At 39.4% G+C, this 22467-nt stretch overlaps 1 protein-coding gene across 6 annotated transcripts in view; it reads left to right on the top strand.

Moving 5' to 3' along the window:
* The window catches only part of dipk2ab (divergent protein kinase domain 2Ab), a 202470-nt gene that overhangs the window by 66888 nt on the left and 113115 nt on the right, over positions 1-22467 (top strand). For all 6 annotated transcript variants that reach the window (XM_059993679.1, XM_059993641.1, XM_059993650.1 and 3 more), the window contains one exon: positions 21231-21534. In XM_059993679.1, the coding sequence (XP_059849662.1) occupies positions 21288-21534 (247 nt within the window). In that variant the 5' untranslated portion in view covers positions 21231-21287. The remainder of the gene's footprint in view (positions 1-21230; positions 21535-22467) is intronic.

Raw genomic sequence — 22467 nt, 5'->3', positions numbered from 1 at the left:
TAGCTCATCATTTAATACCATTATTCCTACAGTCCTGTTTGAGAAGTTACAGAACCTGGGCCTCTGTACCTCCCTCTGCAATTGGATTCTTGACTTCCTAACTGGAAGACCACACTCTCTGCAGTTTGGTGATAACATATGCTCCTCGCTCATGATCGAAACTGGTGCACCTCAGGAGCATGTGCTTAGTCCACTGCTCTACTCTCTCTGTAACTATGACTATATGGCTAGGCTATGGCAATCCTCATAAGGGATCAGAGGTGGAGAGAGTGAACAGTTTCAAGTTACTGGGTGTCAAGATCTTTGAGGACCTGACATGGTCCTAACCTATCGATGCAGTTGTATAAAGAAGGCAAGAGAGCGACTATAATTAATTAGGAGTTTGAAGTGACTTGTTATGTCAAAAAATACACCCAAACTTCTATAGGTATACTGTGGAGAGTACTCTGACATCACTGTCTGATATGGGGTAGGAGCTACTGCACAGGACCAAAAGAAGCTTCAGAGTGTTGTAAATTTAGTTGACTCCATCTTGGGTACTAACCTACAAAGTACCCGAACATCTTCAAGGAGCGGTGTCTCAGAAAGATAGCATTCATTATTAAGGACCTCCAGCACCGAGGGCATGCCATTTTCTCACTGTTACCATCAGGTGGGAGGTACAGAAGCCTGTAGGCACACACTCAACGAATGAGGAACAGCCTCTTCCCCTCTGCCAACTGATTCTTAAATGGACATTGAACCGTTGAACACTAACTCACTTTTTAAAATATATATTTGTAGCGTTCTCGCTCGGGTGTAATGAAACGCCGAATTAAACGCCGAGATAAACCGTAGTCAATGAAACAAGGTCGCAGTAAGGTTAACCATTTACTGTTCACTCTTCACATTAACGTATGGTGAAAACTGTTGATAAAACAATACAAGATTGATACAGTATTTGTTCCCTTCTTGATATCACATTTACATCGTAAATACTTGTAAAAGTAAACTACAACTACATTGCATTAAAGTGCAGCATACAGTCAGAATGTATCTACGCCATGGACCGCTTTAAATACACTTCAACACAAACTATCCGCAACTCTTTAACTAACGAAAACATAAACCTTATTGGCCGTCGTTCCTTTCAACGGGATCGGCGTTAACATTTTAATTCAACATATGGATTATCTATTAACTTACAGCGTTGCTCTCACTGTGATTTCTAATGCATACAAACAACTTCTTGCGCGGGTCTGCCTCGTGTGAGCCCCACCCAGCCCTTGCGTTGATCCCAAACTGGTATTTTCCCACAAGACGCGGCAAAACCGGATGTGACATTATCACATGCCGATATATTTTACAGGCAATGAGTATACTTTAAACAATTCTAATTCTAACTAGAAAATACTAACAAATGAATTACTAAGCGAAAATATTATAAACTAAATAACTGCCATAAAGGCAACACAATATTATTTCTGTTTTTTGCACAATTCTTAAATCTATTCTATATATATATATACTGTAATTGATTTATTATTATTATTTTATTTCATTTTTCTATAGTATATATTGCATTGAAGTGCTGCTGCAAATTTCATGACACATGCCGTTGATAATAAACCTGTTTTCTGCTTTTCTACTGAAATTAATGCAGTTACTGAACATGTTCCTGGTCTAAGCTATCTATCTAAATGTAACTGTCTGAATGACACAGCAGATTCCAAAGGGAAGATGCCACTGTGAGATGTGGATGACCTTTTTATCAGGATATTCCTGTAGTTTCATCAGCTATGGGGGGGTAATTTTTGATTGTTTTACAAAACGTTTGTTTTGTTTGTAAGGGTAAACTTGAGCTGATTGTCACTTAAATTTTTAACTCATCTCCATTCCATCTTTGATCTCTTCTACTATGACAAATTATTATCTGGAGGAATAGCATGAGTCTGATTTTGCCCATTGCAGACCTCCAAACTGAACATTAAGTTCTGAACAATTTAATAAAATATTCAAGCTTATTTGAATTAGCCAGTTTGAGTAGAAGGCCACCAACTTGTAACGCTAACTATAATTTTCTGTCTCTGGAGATGCTGAATGTCAGTTTTGATATTATAACTTTTCTAGTCATTGCACAGTTTCAATATTGGTTGTTTACTTTTTCTATGATTTCATTCTTACTATTTGCACCTTCTGATCTTTACCACTGTTTGCATTATAAATCGTCACCACTTACCACTTGGTTTCTACCATATGGTATTATTTTTATTCTCTCACATACACGCATGTTTTCCTCATGTTAAAGAATGTTTGATTTCTGAATCCTTAGTTTAACGTCATTAACTTTTGAGCATTTCTTGAATTTTCAGTTATTATTTATACTGACTTTTTCACACTATGTTAATGAACAGCTCATCCTTAGTGAAAGGAACAGTTCCTAAAGAAAGGTGTTACATAAAAATTCATGCAGCAAGAGGTACTCTAAATCCTTTCATAGACATAGTAACAATAAATCAAGTTAATCAGTCATCTCCCTGTAAGATGTGGTAAATCAGAAACAATCTACTTGTTTTGACAAGCTTAAATATACAAATAGAAGCTTAAAAGTCATTCTTTGACTAGTCCTCATTTCCAAATGGATGAGTGCAGATGCTTAAATGTTGTTTAATTTTAAGTTGCTTCTATATGTAAGGTACACTTTCCCAGTGATTTATCAAAAAGACATACCTGTGATCTCTAAATGAATTCCCTATCCCTCATTGTATAGCAAACAGTTTTTGTTAAGAGATAAAATCTTTGTGGTGATTTATTTATTAGGGAAATCTTTGATAATTTGGGAAAGAACTGTGTTTATAAAATGCTTGATTTGTGCAAAATTACTTTTCCAGTCAGTGGTAATTGTACATTTTATCCAAATGTGAAAATTTAATTTAAATGCGTCAGATTTACAGATTTCAACATAATTATTTGCAAGATTAACATGCATACAAAGTTACAGGAATGGTCACCTCAACTTGCATGGAATGTTTATAATTTAGCTGTTTTATTCTACCTAGGGGCCTCTCTGGCAATGGATGATACTGTCAAGTACTTTGGTGCCTTGGAGCAAAGAAAGCTGAAAAATTCCCTTTTGGTTTCCTAAGAAAAACTAGCTGCAGGTATTAGGTACCTCAGTGCATCCCCAGACACTGAAACTGATTTAATTACTTAGTCTGAAAATAAAATGTAGTTCATTATATGTGCAATGCCTCCACTTTGTAAGAAGATTGAGGCAATCTTCCCATCTCATCCCATCTTAGCTGTGTTTTACAGGAGCACCATTGAGAGCGTCCAGGCAAGTTGCATCTCCATCTGGAATGGAGCTGTCAAGCATTGGACTGGAAGTCCCTACAAAGGACTGTGAGAACAGCTAAGAAGTTCATTGGGCTCTCCCTACCATCCATCGGGGACACTTATCAGGAGTGCCGTGTATGGAACCCACCCATCCAATTAGCATCCCTTTTGACTTTTACTTCCATCAGGCGGAAAACGCCAGTGCATTAAAAACAAGAATGATTAGGAAAGGGAAAAAAGTTTCTTCCTTCAGGCCATTAGGCTGCTTAATCCCTGCAGCATTGTATTTGGAGTGTCATTGGTTAATCTGTTCCGTACCTTACAATATTTAATTTATGCACTTTAGTTTGTTACTTATGCGGGATTCATCTGTAGATTTTATCTGTGCCTTCATAAGTTATTGTGTGTTATGTGTACTATAGTGCTTTACACCTTGGCTCGGCAAAACATCGTTTTGTTTCTATATACATTATTCTGTTATGTACATAACAAAATGTATATAGAAACAAAACAACATTTCATACACACTGAGTTAAATGATAATACACTTGACTAAAATGTCCTATTCCACTTAAGATATGGTAATTTTGCTCTCACTATATTTCTGGTTCGTATGGCGCATGGCCAAGTGGTTAGGGTGTTCGACTAGCGACCTGAAGGTCATGAGTTTGAGCCCAGCAGGGGTAGCGTGTGTGTCCTCGAGGCACTTAACCACACATTGCTCCAGTTTACCCAGCTGAAAAATGGGTACCGGCAAAAAATGCTGGGGGTCAACCTTGTGATAGACTGGCGTCCTATCTGGGGGTGGGGGGGGGAGGGGAAGTCTCATACTCTCAGTCAATTCACGCCACAGAAACCGGCATAAGCACCAACCTGATGAGCCACAAAGGCTCGGGTCCGGACTTTGATATTTCTGGTTCTATGTTTGAATGCTTCAGGAGAGCACAGGTTTAACATCAATACAGGCAGTCCCCGGGTTATGAACGAGTTCCGTTCCTGAGTCCGTCTTTAAGTCGGATTTGTACCTAAGTTGGAACAAGTACATCCAGTATTATTTAGTGTCACTTAGTCAAAAGTTTGTCTTAGTATACAGTATATATTTTACTGTTCTATGCATATACAACACTGAAGAAATGTATGTATTCTAATAATTAAACCACTGTGTTGCTTAGTAATAAATGTAGCTTCCATTGGGGCAGGACCTTTCACATGCTCCATTATTCTCACTTTATCCTTTAAAATTGTTCCTATCATTGACCAACTGTAGCCTAACGCTTTTCCAATAACCGATGACATTTCACCTCTTTCCAAACACTTTATTATTTCCACTTTATTTTCAAACGTGATCGCTTCCCATCAATGGAACAGAAACACTGTGGGTGGCGGGTCCTGAGCTTTGCCAGGTCCCGAGCTCCACCGGGTCCTAAGGACCACTGCACTGAATTCCCCAGGTCCTAAAGTCCACCACACTGAGACAGGTTAAATGGGACAAGTGGGGGCTGTGCTGGGTTTGGGTATTTCATCCTCCACAATATTCCATGTGGGAATTTAAACTGGTGGTGGCAGTGTTTTTTTTAAAGAGGTCGAGTTGTGAGCTCGACATCAACCCGGCATGGTTGGAGAGCGAGCTTGGAAGCAGTCTGTCACTGGATCGAACTTGGGAACCTCCATTCTTGAGCCTGGCACTGATCTCACTGCACCACCAGCTGACTGGAAAGGGGGGGGGGGGGTTCAGGGTAAATCTTGCTAAGAAAAATTTAAACCAAATACAAAGTTACACACTCAACACAGTGTTAATGGCAATGACTTAATATGTCGGACAGCGTCACGACCCAATTTTAAATGGCAGACGGTGTTCTCCTTCCTCGATTTGTAAGTACGAGTTGTCCGAAAGTCAGATGTTCATAACTCGGGGACTACTTGTATTCACAAAGAACAAGCATAATGCCAATTAGTAACTGTTCCGTTGGAAATGTACTGTTGGATGTATCTAATGGACGAGATCTTTGGAATGCTGTGGTATTTTATTTTTATGTATTCTATTGAGATGCCGCGTGGAAAGGCCTTCTGGCCCTTTGAGCCATGCCACCCAGCAATCCCCTGCTTTAATCCTAGCCTAATCACGGGACAATTTACAATGACCAATTAAGCTACTAACTGGTACATCTTTGGATTATAGAAGGAAACTGAAGCACGCAGAGGAAACCCATTCAGTTATGTGGAGAACGTACAAACTCCTTACAGGCAGGGTGAATTGTGTAACCATATTCTACATTAAGTGACAAAATAATCAGTGGTGGCGTTAGAAAGTTTTCTTGATGTAGCAAGTGTTTTAAGCTGAAGTTCAGATTCAGCAGAAGTTTTCAAAAAGGAATTTAAATGTTAGGAGTATAATGTGAAGGCATAAGGGAATGAACAGATGAGTGCAGCTAATTGGCTTATTCTTTCATGGAGTCAGCAGAGGCGTAAAGTACCAAATGGCTTCATTTCTGTTAGCTCTGATTTTAAACCTTGAAATCTAACATTGTACAGTAAAATATTTAGTGACTCTAATCATTTGCACACTGAAACAACCTTGCTCTTAAAACTTAAATAGATATTTTTAGACATGACCTTATTGTGCTTCATTCCTACAGCGAAATCAGAATCTTTTTTGGCTCCAGCTGTGTTGTGTGTGCATTTTGTATGAGTATTAACATGAAACAGGCATACAATATTGTGCTTATTGTAAATATCTTATTGTTTAAAATTCCAAGATATATGTACTTGGCAACAATTTGCAGTTACTGTTTTTTTTGGGAAGGGATATTTTATGTACTATTTTTCATGCCATTAGGCTGGTTATACATCCATGCAATACATCTGAACAGTACTCAATTGACCAAACAATTTTCAAACTAAATGAACATCACATTTCTTTTTCATTCCTCCATAAGTTTAAAATTAAAGCATTTTACATGGCTTTTCAAAGGGAGTCCTAATTAAAGTTTTAGAATAATTTTTTGCTTTAGATAACTGTAGTATATATTCCAGAGATTGGAAGAGGAGTTTTCATTTTAAAATCAACGCTTTATTAGCTTGTTTTCAAAACAAAAATATTAATTTTATTTGCAAATTATTGTAATATGAACACAAGTTCTGGGAGTAGATCGATTGTTCACTTTACCAGGAAGGAAAATAAGAGGGCTTATATTTTATTCATCTTTTTTGCTAATTTTTTCATTTCTGTCTGTAATACAATGTACCTCTTTTGGCGATGCATGAGCTGTCTTATGGTACTTTAAAATTTTTAGGCATTTGTTTTGGCTATCAGATATTCTGATAAATTTTTAGATTTCTAAAATGTAGAAAATCTACACTCAGTGGCCACTTTATTAGGTACAGTAGTGGAACCAATTGTGGTCTTCTGTTGTAGCCCATCTAGTACAAGGTTCAACATGTGTATTCAGAGATGCTGTTCTGCACCCCACTGGTGTAATGTGTGGTTATGAGTTACAGTTGCCTTCCTGTCTGGCCATTCTCCTCTGACCTCTCTAATCCACAAGGTATTTTCACCCATAGAGCTGCCACTCACTATATGATTCTTGTTTTTTTTTGCACCATTCTCTGCAAATTCTAAAGACAGTTGTGTATCAAAATCCTAGGAGATTATCAGTTTCTGTGATACTAAAAGCACCCCATCTGGCACCAGCAATCATTCCCTGACCAAGCAACGCACAAAATGCTGGCGCTCAGTGGGCCAGGCAGCAGTTATGGGGGGGAATAAAGTACAGTTGACATTTCGAGCCGAGACCCTTCGGTAGGACTTGAGAAAAAGAGGTAGCTAAAGTCACTTAGATCAGATTTCTTCCCCATTCTGATGTTTAATCTGAACAACAACTGAACCTCTTGACTAGGTCTGTATGCTTTTGTGCATTGAGTTGCTTGACACATGATTGGCTGATTAGATGTTTCCATTACAGAGTAGTTGTTCAGATGCACCTAATAAACTGTCCACTGAGTGTATATTTGTATTAGTTCAAGCAGTTTGTTTTTCAACCAAAATAATGTGTTGAATTCAGAATGCCTTCAAATGTGAAACTCAGTATTTTTTCCCTGTATAGCTAGTTCAGAACTTAAGCTATAGTACTTCTCATGAATAAGTGGATGTTGAACATTGTATCAGCAAAGATCTGTTGTCAGATTATTCAACTTAGTTTATGAAATCCAAGCAACACAACACAAAGTTGGATGAATTCAGCAGGCTGGGCAGCATCTGTGGAAACGAATAAACAGTCGATGTTTTGGGCCAAGACCCTTCGTCAGGAACCAAAATTGAATTTCCTTAGTTGTTCTAATGTTAGCAAAATCTCACAATCTTTATAAGTGGAAGAAGGCCATCCCGCCCATCAAGTTCGTAACTTCTCCATGCAAGAACAATCTAGCTAGTCCTATTCTCCTGAACTGTAATTTCCTAATTCCCTCTTCTATCAAGCCTAGTGATGCTTTTTAGACAACAACCACTCACTGTTTTTAAAATAAAAAGACATGCTCCTTGGGTTACTATTGGCTGTTTTGCAATCATTTTTAAGAAATTCTTTAGTCTCCAGTCCTTGACCCTTCTATCAGTGAGTGTTTCCTCTTTATCTGTCATGTCTGTACTCATGATTTTAAATAGTTCCAGCCTTGTAGCTCATCTATATGCAGGAGAACAACCTATGCTTTTCCATTTCATCCACATAACTGAAATTCATCATCCCTGAATTCTAATGTACCCTCAAACCTTTGTAACTTTCTGAAAATGTGTCTCTAACTGGGCATGGCAGCTATATACAAGCCCTTATAAAATAATGGTTTGGTTGATTTATGGAGCAAGCTGCCACAGGAAGTGGTTGATGCAGATACAATAACATTTGGAAGATACTTTGGCAGGCACATGGATAGGAAAGGTTTAGGGGGATTTGGACCAAATGCAGGTAAGTGGCACTAACATAGATGGGCATATTTGTTAGCATGGACAAGTTGGGCTGACAGACTATTATTCTATAACACAGAAACTCGATTTCTGCCACAGTGGACAGAACTTGCTATCAGTACTGTTATACAACAGATGCCACAACATTTGTCATGCTCTACCCTAATGATGGTGCTCATCAACATTAATGAGACAGCCCACAAAGAAGAGGTGGAAGACCTTGAGGCCTGGTGCCAGGCAGATGACCTCTTCCTTGATGTCAACAAGACAAAGGAGATTGCTATTGACTTCAGAAGAACTCTCAGCACTCACACCCCTTTCTACCTTGGTAGCACAGCAGTTTCAAACTCCTGGAAGTACACATCTCGCAAAACATTCCACACAATCAAGAAAGCTCATCATGGACTCGGATTTCTGAAGAGAGCTGGACTTTGCACATCAGTACTCAGAACCTTCTACAGATGTGCTCAAGAGAGCATCCTTATATGCTGCATCACTGCTTGGTACAGAAACTGGACTGCAGCAGTCTAGATGGTTTTATAATGGGTATCAAAACTGCCCAATTCATCACTGACACCAGCCTAACCACCATCAAGGGCATATACACAGAAAGGTGCCAGAGAAAGGCCAGCAATATGAAGGATCCCACCCCCCCCCCACCCGCACATAGATTGTTTGTCCCACTCCCTTCAGGGAGGAGGCTATGAAGCATTCCTGCCTAGACCACCAGACTCAAAAAAAAAAGTTACTTTCTCTGAGCAGTAAGGCTGATCAACACCTCCACCCACTAATCCACCATATTTATTTTTTTAAATTATGTGTTCTTTATCTTAGTGTGTTTTTTATATATGCTGCATTGGATCTGGAGTAACAGTTGCTTCGTTCTCCGTTACACTCGCGTACTGGAAATGACTTTAAATGATCCTGAATCATACTGTCTGCCTCTGGTTAACAATCGTGGATTATTTTTCACCACTTTGTCAATCTGCCCCAGTACTGTTCTTTGTAGACATCCAAATCAGAATCAGCAGCATATTTTGTGAAATTAGTTGTCTGTAGGCAGTAGTACAATGTAATACATAATAGTAACAAATAAATATTAATTATGCTAAGTGTATGTAATTCAGTAGTGCAAAAATAGAAATGAAAAAGTAGTGAGCTAGTGTTCATGGGTTCAATGTCCATTTAGAAATTGGTTGGCAGCGGGAAGAAGCTGTTCCTGAATCCTTGAGTGTCTTTAAGCTTCTGTACATCCTTACAGATGGCAGAATGAGAAAAAGGCATTAAATTGGCATTGTACTTTTTTTTAAAGTGTCTTTTCAAGCTAAGCCTCTGTTCAGTCAATTGATTAAAATAATATTGCCTTCTGTTTATATTGTCTTTTAATTTTTCCATCTAAATGTTCACATTTATTAGCTTTGTCAACTATCACATTTTTGACCATTCCACCAGCCTATTTCTTTCTTTCTTGAAGTCCATTTCTAACAAACATTAGAGCTACATAATCTACAGCAGGCCAGGCAGCATCTATAGGAAGAAGCGCTGTCGATGTTTCGGGCCAAGACTCTTTGTCAGGACTCGGGTCTCAGCCCGAAACCTCGACAGCACTTCTCCCTATAGATGCTGCCTGGCCTGCTGTGTTCCACCAGCATTTTGTGTGTGTTGTTTGAATTTCCAGCATCTGCAGATTTCCTCGTGTGAGCTACATAATCTCCATTGTTTCTGTACCGTGTTTAAATTTAACAATTGTTACAGGATCTACTCAAAATCCTTCGTAAAATTATGTGATGGGTTTACTATGATAAATAAAGGTGGGTTATTTGACAAATCATATTATGCTGGCTTCAGCCATGATTGTTATTGATCCAAGGATTTAATGTAATTTTAAAAATGCTGGCTAGCAATAGATTGAAAATAGTGATAGAAGTTTTACAAGTTGAAGTGTACAATCTGCAAATGTATTGTAAGAATTCAAAGGGATAGTTAGCAGCATTAAGTGATTTTGTAAAGGTAGCTTTAAAAGAGACACTTAAGAATAAGCCTTCTCTTGGCACCCTCGAGAATATGTTAATGTAATTTTTGTAACAGATTTCTCTCAAAGTTTTGTGATAGCTGAATGAGAAAATGAATAAATCTGGAATCTAAAAATTACAATTTTGATTGGGTAAGCTAAAGAAAAGATTTCCTCAGTTAGATTTTAAGCCATATACAATACATCCTTTTACTCAGTGAACCTTGGAATATATTGACCTTGTACTTTTATCAGGCAAATCTATTGTTCAATCAAGTGATTAAAATGTTACTAAAAGAGTGATGTTTGTAAATTAGAGAGTTTAGTCATTAATTCAGATATCAAGTGTTTTTTCCAAAACAGGTAAATGTTCAAGTTTATTGTCTTTCAACCATATACTTACAGTGGCATGCAAAAGTTTGGGTACCCCTGGTCAAAATTTCTGTTACTGTGAATAGCTAAGTGAGTAAAAGTTGATTTCCAAAAGGCATGACGTTAAAGATGACACATTTCTTTAATATTTTAAGTAAGATTATGTTTTTATTTCCATCTTTTACAGTTTCAAAATAACAAAAAAGAAAAAGGGCCCAAAGCAAAAGTTTGGGCACCCTGCATGGTTGGTACTCAGTTACACCCCTTTTTGGCAAGTATCACAGCTTGTAAACACTTTCTGTAGCCAGCTACGAGTCTGTCAATTGTTTGGGGGATTTTCTTCCATTCTTCCTTGCAAAAGGCTTCTAATTCTGTGAGATTCTTGGGCAGTCTTATATACATGCACTGCTCTTCTGAGGTCTATCCACAGATTTTTCGATGATGTTTAGGTCGGGGGACTGTGAGGGCCATGGCAAAACATGCAGCTTGCGCCTCTTGAGGTAGTCCATTGTGGATTTTGAGGTGTATTTAGGATCATTATCCTTTTATAGAAGACATTCTCTTTTAATCTTTGGCTATTTTACAGACGCTGTGATATTTGCTTCCAGTATTTGCTGGTATTTAATTAAATTCATTCTTCCCTCTACCAGTGAAATGTTCCCCGTGCTACTGGCTGCAACATAAGCCCAAAGCATGATTGATCCACCCCCATGCATAACAGTTGGAGAGGTGTTCTTTTCATGAAATTCTGCACCCTTTTTCTCCAAACATACCTTTGCTCATTGCGGTAAAAAAGTTCTATTTTAACTTAATCAGTCCACAGGACGTTTCCAAAATGCATCAGGCTTGTTTAGATGTTCCTTTGCAAACTTCTGACGCTTTGTGGTGAGAACACAGGAAAAGTCTTGATGCTTATTGAGCCTGTTGGCAGCACCCGTGTTGATGCCACTGCCCCAGCACACCACTGCATAGAAGATTGCACTGGTGACAACAGACTGGTACAACATGTGAAGGAGAGGCCTGCATACTCGAAAGGACTTCAGTCTCCTTATGAAGTACCGGCGACTCTGGCCCTGTGCAAACCTCTGTGTAGGCTTTGTTTTTGCTTCTTGTTCCCATATCCTACAGATAGCTTAATAGGTAAAATGGATGTATGAAGGGTATGCCTTGTTGGTAGGGACTGGGATATTGTGCCTTTGCTGCAGCATGGCTCAGAGAAGGGCAGAACTGTGGCAGCTCAATGTTCCAGGGTACCAGTAATAGGAGAAGGTAGGAGTGGAGGGATTTTGCCTTGATAAGGGAATGCATTACAGCAGAAAGGATATTCTTGAGAAATCTAACAAGCTCATTTGGGTAGAACTTAGAAATAAGAAAGGATGGTTATCTTGGTAAAGCTATGTTATAGACCCTCCAAGACGTCAATGGGAACATGAGATTGCAAGTAGTTGCGGCAATAATATGGTAGTGCCTGTAGGAGATTCAATTTTCCCCCGTATTGACTGGGCTAGCCAGGGTGCAAGGGCACTATGGATGGTAAAATGTATGGTGCGTCCAAGGCAATTTTCTCATGCAATACATATATAGAGGAACCTATATGTTGGAACCACCGCATATGACTGAGATTTGCAATACCTATTTCTCTTTGAGATTTACAAAGGAGAATATCATAGACGGCATATAAATGAAAGTAATAAGTCTACATCCTTTGAATCCTGTAATATGAGGAAGAAGGTGTTACAAACTTGAAGTACTTTCATATGGGCAAATCCTTAGGGCCAGGCCAAGTGCACCCCAGACCTTATTGAGAAGCCAGGGAAGAAATTGCGAAGGCCTTTATAGAGAGATTTGCTTTGCTGTTAGCTGCTGGCGCAATTGAAGAAGTCTCTAGGGTAGCCAATGTTGATCCATTGATCACAAAGAGTAACAAAGACAGGTCAAGGAACTTCTGACTGGTGAACATGACTTCTGTTGTAAGAAGATATTCCAGAGATAAAATGTACCATAACTTGGTTTGTGGGAGAGTGAGAAACATTGTTCAGAATTGCCAGGATTATCCTTGGGGCCCTCGGTTCTATCACAGTCTCCAGTGTGTCCAGTTTGAGTCTTATAACAGAGCCAGACTTTCTAATCATTTTATTGAGACGGTTGGCATCACTTGTGTTGATGTTATTGCCCCAGCACACCACCGCATGAAAGATTGTACAGGTGACAACAGGCTGGAAGAACATGTGAAGGAGAGGCCTGCAGACTACAAAGGACCTCAGTCACCTCAGGGAGTAGAGGTGACTCTGCACCCCCCTTGTACACAGTCTCTGTGTAGGTGCTCCACTCAAGTTTGTCATCCAGGTGCACCCCCAGATACTTGTAGGTCCTCACCACATCCTCACCATCAGTAGTAACTGGGAACAATACAGGCTTAGTCATCCTGAAGTTCATCACAGTCTCCTTAGTATTACTATTAAGATCATAAGACAAGGGAGCAGAATTAGGCCATTCAGCCCATCGAGTCAGTTCCACCATTACCTCATGTCTGACCCCAGATTCCATAAAACACCTACCTTCTCACCATATCCTTTGATGCCCTGACTGATCAGGAAACTATCAGTTTCTGCCTTGAATATGCCCATAGACTTGGCCTCCACTGCAATCTGTGACAGAGCATTCCACAGATTTACTACTCTCTGGCTAAAAAGAGTTCCTCCTTTTGTTGTAAACGGCTTGTCCTCAATTTTGTGGCTGTGCCCTGTAGTTCTGGTTACCCCCACTATAGGAAACATCTCCACATCCACCCTATCTAGTCCTTTTAACATTTGGTAGGTTTCAATGAGATATCCCTGCATTCTTCTAGACTCCAGTGAGTACTGGCCCAAAGCTGTCAAACATTTTTCATATGTTAACCCCTTCATTCCCAGAATCATCCTCGTGAGCCTGCTCTGGACTCTCTCCAATGACAACACATCCTTTCTGAGATATGGGGCAGATGATTCAGCTTGCACCATTTGACAAAGTCCTCCTCCGTTGATTCAAATTTAGTCCAGAATTGCTACTTCACCAGCTTTTGGAAAGATAGCTTTCCAAAAATTGTATGTGGATCTTTTTTTGGTCACTGGACTTAAAATTTACTTAGCCTACTGAGAGGTAGAGGCATTAATGAGTTTTATCAGTTGTGGCATCTACATGGTTAGATCAGATTAGGCCATTGGTGACGTTTAGACCCACAAAATAGAAGCTCTCAATTTCAGCAGTATTGATGCACGTGCATAGGGTTGGACTTTGTCTAGACTGTCTCCAGGAGAATTTATCGTTTCTTGAGTTAAGAGATTAAAATGTGTTTAGTACTCTAGATCCTGTATATCATCAATACTTTGAATAAAGTAATTTCTAGTGATAATTTTGATGAATTACATTAATTATGATAGGTAATTTTGTGAATTTTTTTAATGCTGTCAGTGGAGAGTCTCAGAATAAAACAAAATGCCTTCTGGGGAGGCACAATTGATTTCATGTTGTACTGCTGCCTTATTACTCCTCTATGGAGATATTTTGTACCTTTGAATATTTAGTGAATCATATGCATGTGTTTCATATGTAGTTCTTAAATGTACTATTAATTTTCTGTTTAACCTCCAGCTAGAAGTTTTGCATATTAAGTTTATTGTGTCAGTCATGTTAAAGATTAAGTTTCTTCCTTGCTCATAATTTCAAATATTAAAGAAGCTTGACTGAACCAATTAAAACTTGACTGAATTGTAAAGTCAAATATAGATTAAAAAAGGGGAATTAACAAAACTGAAAATTCATTGAATTCGTATCATGGATTCATATGAAATGGGAAGCAAGCCCTCGGCTCAGCAAGTTTATGCCAACAAGCAGTCACCCACTTATGCTAATCCGATGTAAATCTTGTAATTTTTATTCTCTTCAATCCTTCCTAGATTTATCTACCTGCCTGCATAGGTCAATTTACAGGACCAGTTAATCACTAGCGTGCATGTTTTTGCAATGTGAGAGAAAACTGGACATCCGTGGAGTCACAGGGAGACTGTGCACACTTGTCACTGTTGGAACAGGTGGTCAGGATTAAACAATAGAATTTGATGCCATTTTTTCCATGATAGTGTAAGTTGGTAATGAGCCATAGAGCTGATATCTGGAGACATTTTAAACAGTCGGTTATTTGGACATTCAGTTAGTTGGATTGCTTCAGAACTTGAAAATATAAACTGATTTGTTCAGAACACTAAAAGAACTTGCAGAGTATGTACATGGTGGGAGATCCAGAGCTCAGAGGTAGAGGAATCTAGGTCTCTTTGTAGGTCAAGGTTAGTTTGCAGACACAGTGAGTAATCAGAAAAGTTAACATTGTTTATTGCTAAGGGAGCTGAACATAACAATGGACAGATTGCACTTAAGTTATATGGTCTCTACAGTACCATATATGGAATAGTGTATTCAGTATTGATTTCATTTAAGAAAGTATGCAAAGAAATTTGTAACTATGGGCCACTTCTGAACTAAATACCTGGAATCGGCAGGTTGACACTTAAGGAAGGTTTGTATTTGCTGTAATTAGGAAAGTTTGATTGAAATGAGCAAGGTCAATTTGGATGTGGAGAAGATTTTTTTTTATTAGGATATGGAAGGCCCGTTCAATCCATTGAATCTAAGCCAATATTGAGAGAAATCCCATTTATTTCCCTGTAATCTCCTCTCTTCCATGTCCAGTTTTCCTATCACCACTGAATTTAAAGTTGCCATCATGTCTTTGGGAGCTGTGTGGAGGGAAAACACACATGGAGAATATTTAAATGCTATGCGGCTCCTGAGGTCAAGATTGAACATGGGTCCCTGAAGCTGTGTTACAGTTTTCTGTTGAGCCACCCTATCGCCTATTGAGGTTGAATCTAGAATGAGGAATGTGTTGATGTTGAAGGTCCCTTTGTTTCTCAGTACCACAGATTATCCACCTATTCATTATTTATTCCTGTTTGGTGTTCTCCTTCAACCATTGCGTTCCATTTATCTAATTCGTATTTAGATCATATACCTCACTCTGAATCAATCACAGTCAGCAGATAGAGTGGAGTTATAAACAAGAGAAAATCTGCAGATGCTGAAAATCTGAGCAACACACACAAAATGCTGGAGGAACGCAGCAGACCAGGCAGCATCTATAGGGAAAAACAAGTACAGTCGACATTTTGGGCCACAACTCTTCAGCAGGACTGGAGGAAAAAAAACTGAGAAGTAGATTTGAAAGGTGGGGGGGGGGGGGTGTTGGGGAGAGAAAAATGCCAGGCAATAGGTGAAACCTGGAGGGGGAGGGATGAAGCAAAGAGCTAGGAAGTTGGTTGGTGAAAGAGACAGAAGGCCATGGAAGAGAGAGAGAAAGGTGGGGAGAGGAGCACCAGAGGGAGGCGATGGGCAGACAAGGAGATAACATGAGAGAGGGACAAGAGGATGGAAGATGAAGGGGGGTGGGGGCCAAGGCATTACTGCAAGTTTGAGAAATCGATGTTCATGCCATCAGATTGGAGGCTACTGAAATGGAATATGAGGTTTTGTTCTTCCAACCTAAGTGTGGCCTTATCCTGACAGTGGAGGAGGCCATGGATGGACATATTGGAAGGGGAAGTGGAATTAAAATGGGTAGCCACTGGGAGATCCCACTTGTTCTGGTAGATGGAGTGTAGATGCTCAGCGAAATGGTCTCCCAATCTCTGTTGGATCTCACTGATATACAAGAGGCCACATTGGCAGCACTGAACAAAGTATATGACTCCAACAGACTCACAGTTGAAGTGTCGCTTCACCTGGAAGGACTGTTTTGTGTCCTGAGTGATAGTGAAGTGTAGGGTCAGGTATAGCACTTGTTCCGCTTGCAAGGATAAGTGCCAGGAGGCAGGTCAATGGGGAAGGATGAATGGACAAGGGAGTCAAGTAAGGAGAGAACCTCGTGGAAGGCAGAAGGTTGGGTGGGGGGGATAGGAAAAGATCTATTTGGTGGTGGGAGGTTGTGGAAATTACGGAGAATTATGCATTGGACACGGGCTGGTGGGGTGGTAGATGAGATGAGAGGAACCCTCTCCCTGGTAGTGTAGTGGGAGGTGGGATAAGAGCAAACGTGCATGCCCGAAACATTTTTTTCCACAGATGCTCCTTGGCCTGCTGAATTACTCCAGCATTTTGAGAATGGAGTTACATGATGCTTTGTCAGATCATGCTAATTGTTATACTATGGAAATTCTTGTGCATTTCTGTTCTGCATCAAACGTCTATATTAACTGTTCATTTCTGTTAAAGAATGTTGTAGGTTATCTATGGAACGTCACAAAAAGGTAGACTTGCGGTTGGCTTGGAATTTAAAGTGTTCATTCAGGGCAATAATTTTATCCTGAGCTTTTACTTAGGCATGCATCTGAAAAGGAAATTGGGAAACTAAAATAAGGTAGAAATGCTATATCACTGCATGAGGTGGTTTGGGGTATTTTTCAAGCAAAGAATCTCTTTTTTTCAGTATTACTGCGAATAGTTTGGAGAGTAATATTCAAGGTTGGTAATAGGGTATTAATCACCAAGCTTTTTCTCTGCCTCTTCCTCTGCGACTGCATGCTCGACTTCCTTATCAGAAAACTACAGCCAGTATGGATCAGGAATAACATCTCCTCACTGACAATCAGCCCAGGCACATAGTAATGATGCATGCTTAGTTCACTTCTTTATTCTCTGTGTACACATGACTAAGCATACCTCAAATACTATATTCACAGATGACATGACTGTTCTGGATAAAATCTGACATGGTAACAAGGAACTGTTTAGGAGTGATATAGACCAGTGATATAGGTTGAATGGTATCGTGACAACAACCTTGCAGTGAATATCACAAAGACCAAAAAATTGATGTGGACTTCAAGGGGAAATTGAGAGAACATGCACCAGTCCTCATTGAGGGGTTTGTGGTGGAATGAGTGAGCAGCTTTAAATTCTTGAAGATCTATCCTGGGCTCAATGTTATTGATGCTTTTATGAAGAAGGCATGCCAGCTGTAAAACAGTCCTCATAAAAAGATTCACCTCCCCTTGGAAGTTTTCATGTTTTATTATTTTACAATATTGAATCACAGTGGATTTAATTCAGCTTCTTTTGATGCTGATCAAAAGAAAAGGACTCTTTCATGTCAAAGTGAAAATAGATCTCTACAAAGTGACATAAATTACAAATATAAAACATAAAATAATTGGTTGCATAAATATTTCCCCCATCACTGGTGCAGCCAATTGGTTTTAGAAGTCATATAATTAGTTAAATGGAGATCACCTGTGTGCAGTGAAGGTGTTTCAATTGATTGTAGTAAAAATACACCTATGCCTGGAAGGTCCAACTGTTGGTGAGTGAATATCCTGGCAAAAGCTACACCATGAAGACAAAAGAACATTCCAAGCAACTCCATGGTTATTGAAAAGCACAAGTTAGGAGATGGTTACAAGAAATTTCCAAGTCACTGAATATCCCTTGGCGTACAATTAAGTCAATCATTAAGAAATGGAAAGATAATGATATAGCTTTAAATCTGCCTAGAGCGGCCTGAACTGAAAAACAAAGTGACCGTGTAAGAAGGGAACTCGTGAAGGGAGGCCACCAGAGACCTGTGACAACTCTGGAGGAGTTGCAAGCTTCAGTGGCTGAGATGGGAGAGACTGCACATACAACACTGTTAACCAGCTTCACTAGCTGCAGCTTTATGGAAGAGTGTCAAAGAGAAAGCCACTGTTAGGAAAAAAATTGAAATCTCAACTAGAGTTTGCCAGAAGATATGTGGGAGACTGAAGTCAGCTGGAAGAAGGTTCTGTGGTTTGACAGGGGATGAGGGGTGACCTGATAGAGGTGTACAAGATAATGAGAGGCATTGATCGTGTGGATTGTCAGAGGCTTTTCCCCGGGGCTGAAATGGCTAGCATGAGAGGGCATAGTTTTAAGGTGCTTGGACGTAGGTGCAGAGGAGATTCCAGGGTAAGTTTTATATGCAGAGTGGTGAGTGCGTGGAATGGACTGCCAGCAGCGATGTTTCTAAACCAAAATTGAGCTTTTTGGCCATCAGACTTAATGCTTTGTTTGGTGTAAGCCAAACACTGCTCATCATCAAAAACACACCATCCCTACTATGAAGCATGGTGGTGGCTGCATCATGCTGTGGGGATGATTCACTGCAACAGGCTCTGGAAGGTTTGTGAAGGTAGGGGGTAAAATGAATGCAACAAAATACAGGGAAATCCTGGAGGAAAACCTGGTGCAATCTGCAAGAGATCTATGACTTGGGAGAAGATTTGTTTTTCTGCAAGACAATGACACTGAGCATAAAGCCAAAGCTACACAGGAATGGCTTAAAAACAACAAAGTTAATGTCCTGGAGTGGCCATGTCACCGTCCAGACCTCAAATCAATTGAGAATTTGTGGCTGAACTTGAAAAGGGCTGTCCACTCATGATTGCCATGCAATCTGACTGAGCTTGAGCAGTTTTGTAAAGAATGGGGAAAAATTGCAGTGTCCAGATGTACAGTTAATAGAGACCTATCCACCCAGACTCAAGGCTGTAATTGCTGCCAAAGGTGGTGACTAAACAAATACTGACTTGAACAGAGTGAATAATGCAATCAATTATTTTGTTTAATAATTCTAATAAATATAGACCAATTTGTTTTCACTTTGACAGAAGAGTCTTTTCTGTTGATCAGTGTCAAAACAGCCAAACCAAATCCACCATGATTCAATGCTGTATAATAATAAAACATGAAAATTTCCAAGGGAGGGGAGGAGGTGAATGCTTTTCCTTTTTTTTAGGAATTTGAGGAGCTTTGTTTATGTACCATGGAGAGCATTCTAACTCATTGCATCTCTGTCTGGTATGGAGAGGCCAATGTATAGCTGAAGAGTGTTGTAAACTCAGCCAGCTCCAACATGGGCACTATTCTTCCCATCATCAAGGATATCTTCAGTAGGCGATGCCTGAAGAAGATGGCATCCATCACGAAGGATCCTCACCATCCAGGATATGCCCTCTTCTCATTACCATTAGGGAGGAGGTATAGGAGCCTGAAGATGCACACTCAACTGCTTAGGAACAGCTTCTTCATGCCTGCCATCAGATTTCTGAATGGTTCAGAAATATTACCTTTTTGCACTACTCATTTATGTTTATATTTCTTATTATAAATTACAGTAATTTTTTTATGTATTGCATTTCTCTGCTGCTGTAAAACACCAAGTTTCAAGACATGTTAATGATAAAAAAAAAACCTGATTCTGATTCTTTTTCTGAACTCATAGAACCATGTTATTTATGTGGCAAGTTTGGTTGAGTTTTTGGTCAATGTGACCCACCTAGAATTTTGTTGGTGAGGCATTCCATTAATATGACATTGAATGTCCAGTACACTTCTGACTTAACAATCGTGTCTGAATACTATCCAGGTCTTGCTGCAGCAGGCATGGATTACTTTACTTTGCTGAGGAGTTGCAAATGCAATTGAATGATCAGCCTCACTTCTAACCATGTGATGGAAAGGAGGTTATTGATGAAACTGCTTCAGTTGAGCGTAGGACATTGCCTTGGGGTCTTCTGTGTTAAATGTATTGAAGTTGGGATGAGTGATTTCCAGCTACAATCATCTATTTTTTTGTACTAGGTTATACTCTAGTCAATGGAATATTTTCCCTTGTCTTCTTCATACCAAGGTTACTCATTCTTACCTCCCCTCTGGAGTACAGCTGTTTGGTACATTTTTGGAGCCAAATTGTCTGAACTAATCCCAAACTAAGCATCTTTAGTGATTAGGTTTTGGTGAGTAGCTGTCGTTTGCTAAGACTGTTGACAATGCCTTTTATCAGACTGCTGATGATTGAGAGTAGCCTGAAGTACAGAAATTAAATCACCATTTTGAATGTTCATAATATAGTGATTGCTCCGTTTAAGACCTTGAATAAGTATTAAACGATTGATTCTACCAGCTGGGAAGTTGATAATAAAAGAGGACTGATTTAAGTTTATTAATGTTAGAAATTATCTCCATTTGTGTAGTGCCTTTCATATCCTCTTCAGGGCATCCTGAAACATTCACAGCCGATGAGGTGCAGTAAATTTTGTATTCTTGCAAATACAGGAGCCAAATTGTGGGAAAAAAAACTTGTGTAAACAGCATAATGATGATACAATCTGTTTTAGTAACTTTGAACAAGGATTATTGCTGGCCAGAACATTAAAGATAACTGAAGAACTCCCCTACCCCAAATTATGTATTTGACCATTCTCCTTCTGAAGTGAATTGAGAAATATTTGGAAAGGAAAATGTAGATAAAAAGAACAGAATGAGCTTAGAATTTTGGCTGAGAACCAGTTGTAGCTGAAACAACGTGTGGATTTTGTTTTCCCACATAAAACACACCTACTCTGAGACCTTGAGTATGTGACCCCTGCAGTGTAAAATATTCAAAGCTATGTGACTTGCCTGTTTTATGAATTACTAAATTTCATTGTGTAGATGATCCTTGAACATTTTTTTCACCTTTTTTCTACATAGAGTTTTCCATCAGATGAAGGATGGCCTTTTGCAAAATACCTTGGAGCCTGTGGGAGAATGGTGGCTGTAAATTATGTAGGCAATGAACTTTGGAGTTTCTACCATGCACCTTGGGAAAAACGAGTAGACTTGGCCTGGCAGTTGCTGGAAATTGCTGAGCAACTCACAAATAATGATTTTGAATTTGCGCTCTACCTCCTGGATGTCAGCTTTGATAACTTTGCTGTTGGATCTCGGGATGGAAAGGTCATCATCATTGATGCTGAAAACATAATTGTGGCAGACAAAAGGTTAATCAAGCAAAGTAAGTATTTTGTTCTTGTCTCTGTTCTTTGGTAGCATCTCGATTTCTAGTAAAGATAACTCACTAACAAGATTTTTATCATTAGGTGCAAGTGTTTAATGTTGATTTAAAAAGAAAGACCCATGTCCCCAGGTATATTAGGAGCATTTTGACTTGCATTCAATTTTTCCAGTGTTAGTTCACCACTGGTAAAAGGTTTATGTGGGTTTCATTTGCTTTTTAATGCAATGTTTTTTTCCCCCATAGTTCATGCAGTTGAGTTCCAGATCTAGAGAGGGTTTAAACTAATTTTGACAGAGGATGGGAAATGGAGTGTTATGGCTGAGGATGGGGCAGTTGGTATAAAAGAGGAAGCAATGTGTAGTGAGACTGAGAGGAAGGACATTGCAAATGATAGGGCAAAATTGGAGTCAGTGGGATGTGATGAAGTGTAACATGAGGCAAAATTGTAAAGGGTGACAAATACAGGAGTTGAAGGTGTTAAATTTAAATACATACGGTAGCTGATCTTGTAGTGCAGTTTGAGATTGGTGGGTATGATGTGGTCATCACTTAGTCATGGCTGAAAGAAGCTCATAGTTGGGAGCTTAACATGCAAGGATATGCAGGCAGGCAGAGCGGGTGGGGCGGCTCTGTTGGTAAAAATGAAATCAAACCCTTAGGTGACATAGGATCATAAAATGTCGAATCCTTGCGGATATGGTTATGAAACTGCAAGGGTAAAAAGACCCTAATGGGATTTATATATTGAATTGTAGCTAGGATATGTGATATAAATTACAACAGGAGATGGGAAAGACATGTTAAAAGAGCAATGTTGGGATTGTCGTGGAAGATTTCAGTATGCAGATAGATTGGGTGGGTTGTTGCTGGATTGCAAGAAACAGAATTCATAGAATGCCTACGCAATGGCTTTTAAGAGCAGCTTGTGGT

Source organism: Hypanus sabinus, chromosome 2, assembly GCF_030144855.1.
Source record: "Hypanus sabinus isolate sHypSab1 chromosome 2, sHypSab1.hap1, whole genome shotgun sequence".
NCBI classification, from domain to species: Eukaryota; Metazoa; Chordata; class Chondrichthyes; order Myliobatiformes; family Dasyatidae; genus Hypanus; species Hypanus sabinus.
The sequence above is the reverse complement of the archived record's forward strand: the minus strand, read 5'-3'. Positions and strand labels throughout refer to the sequence as shown.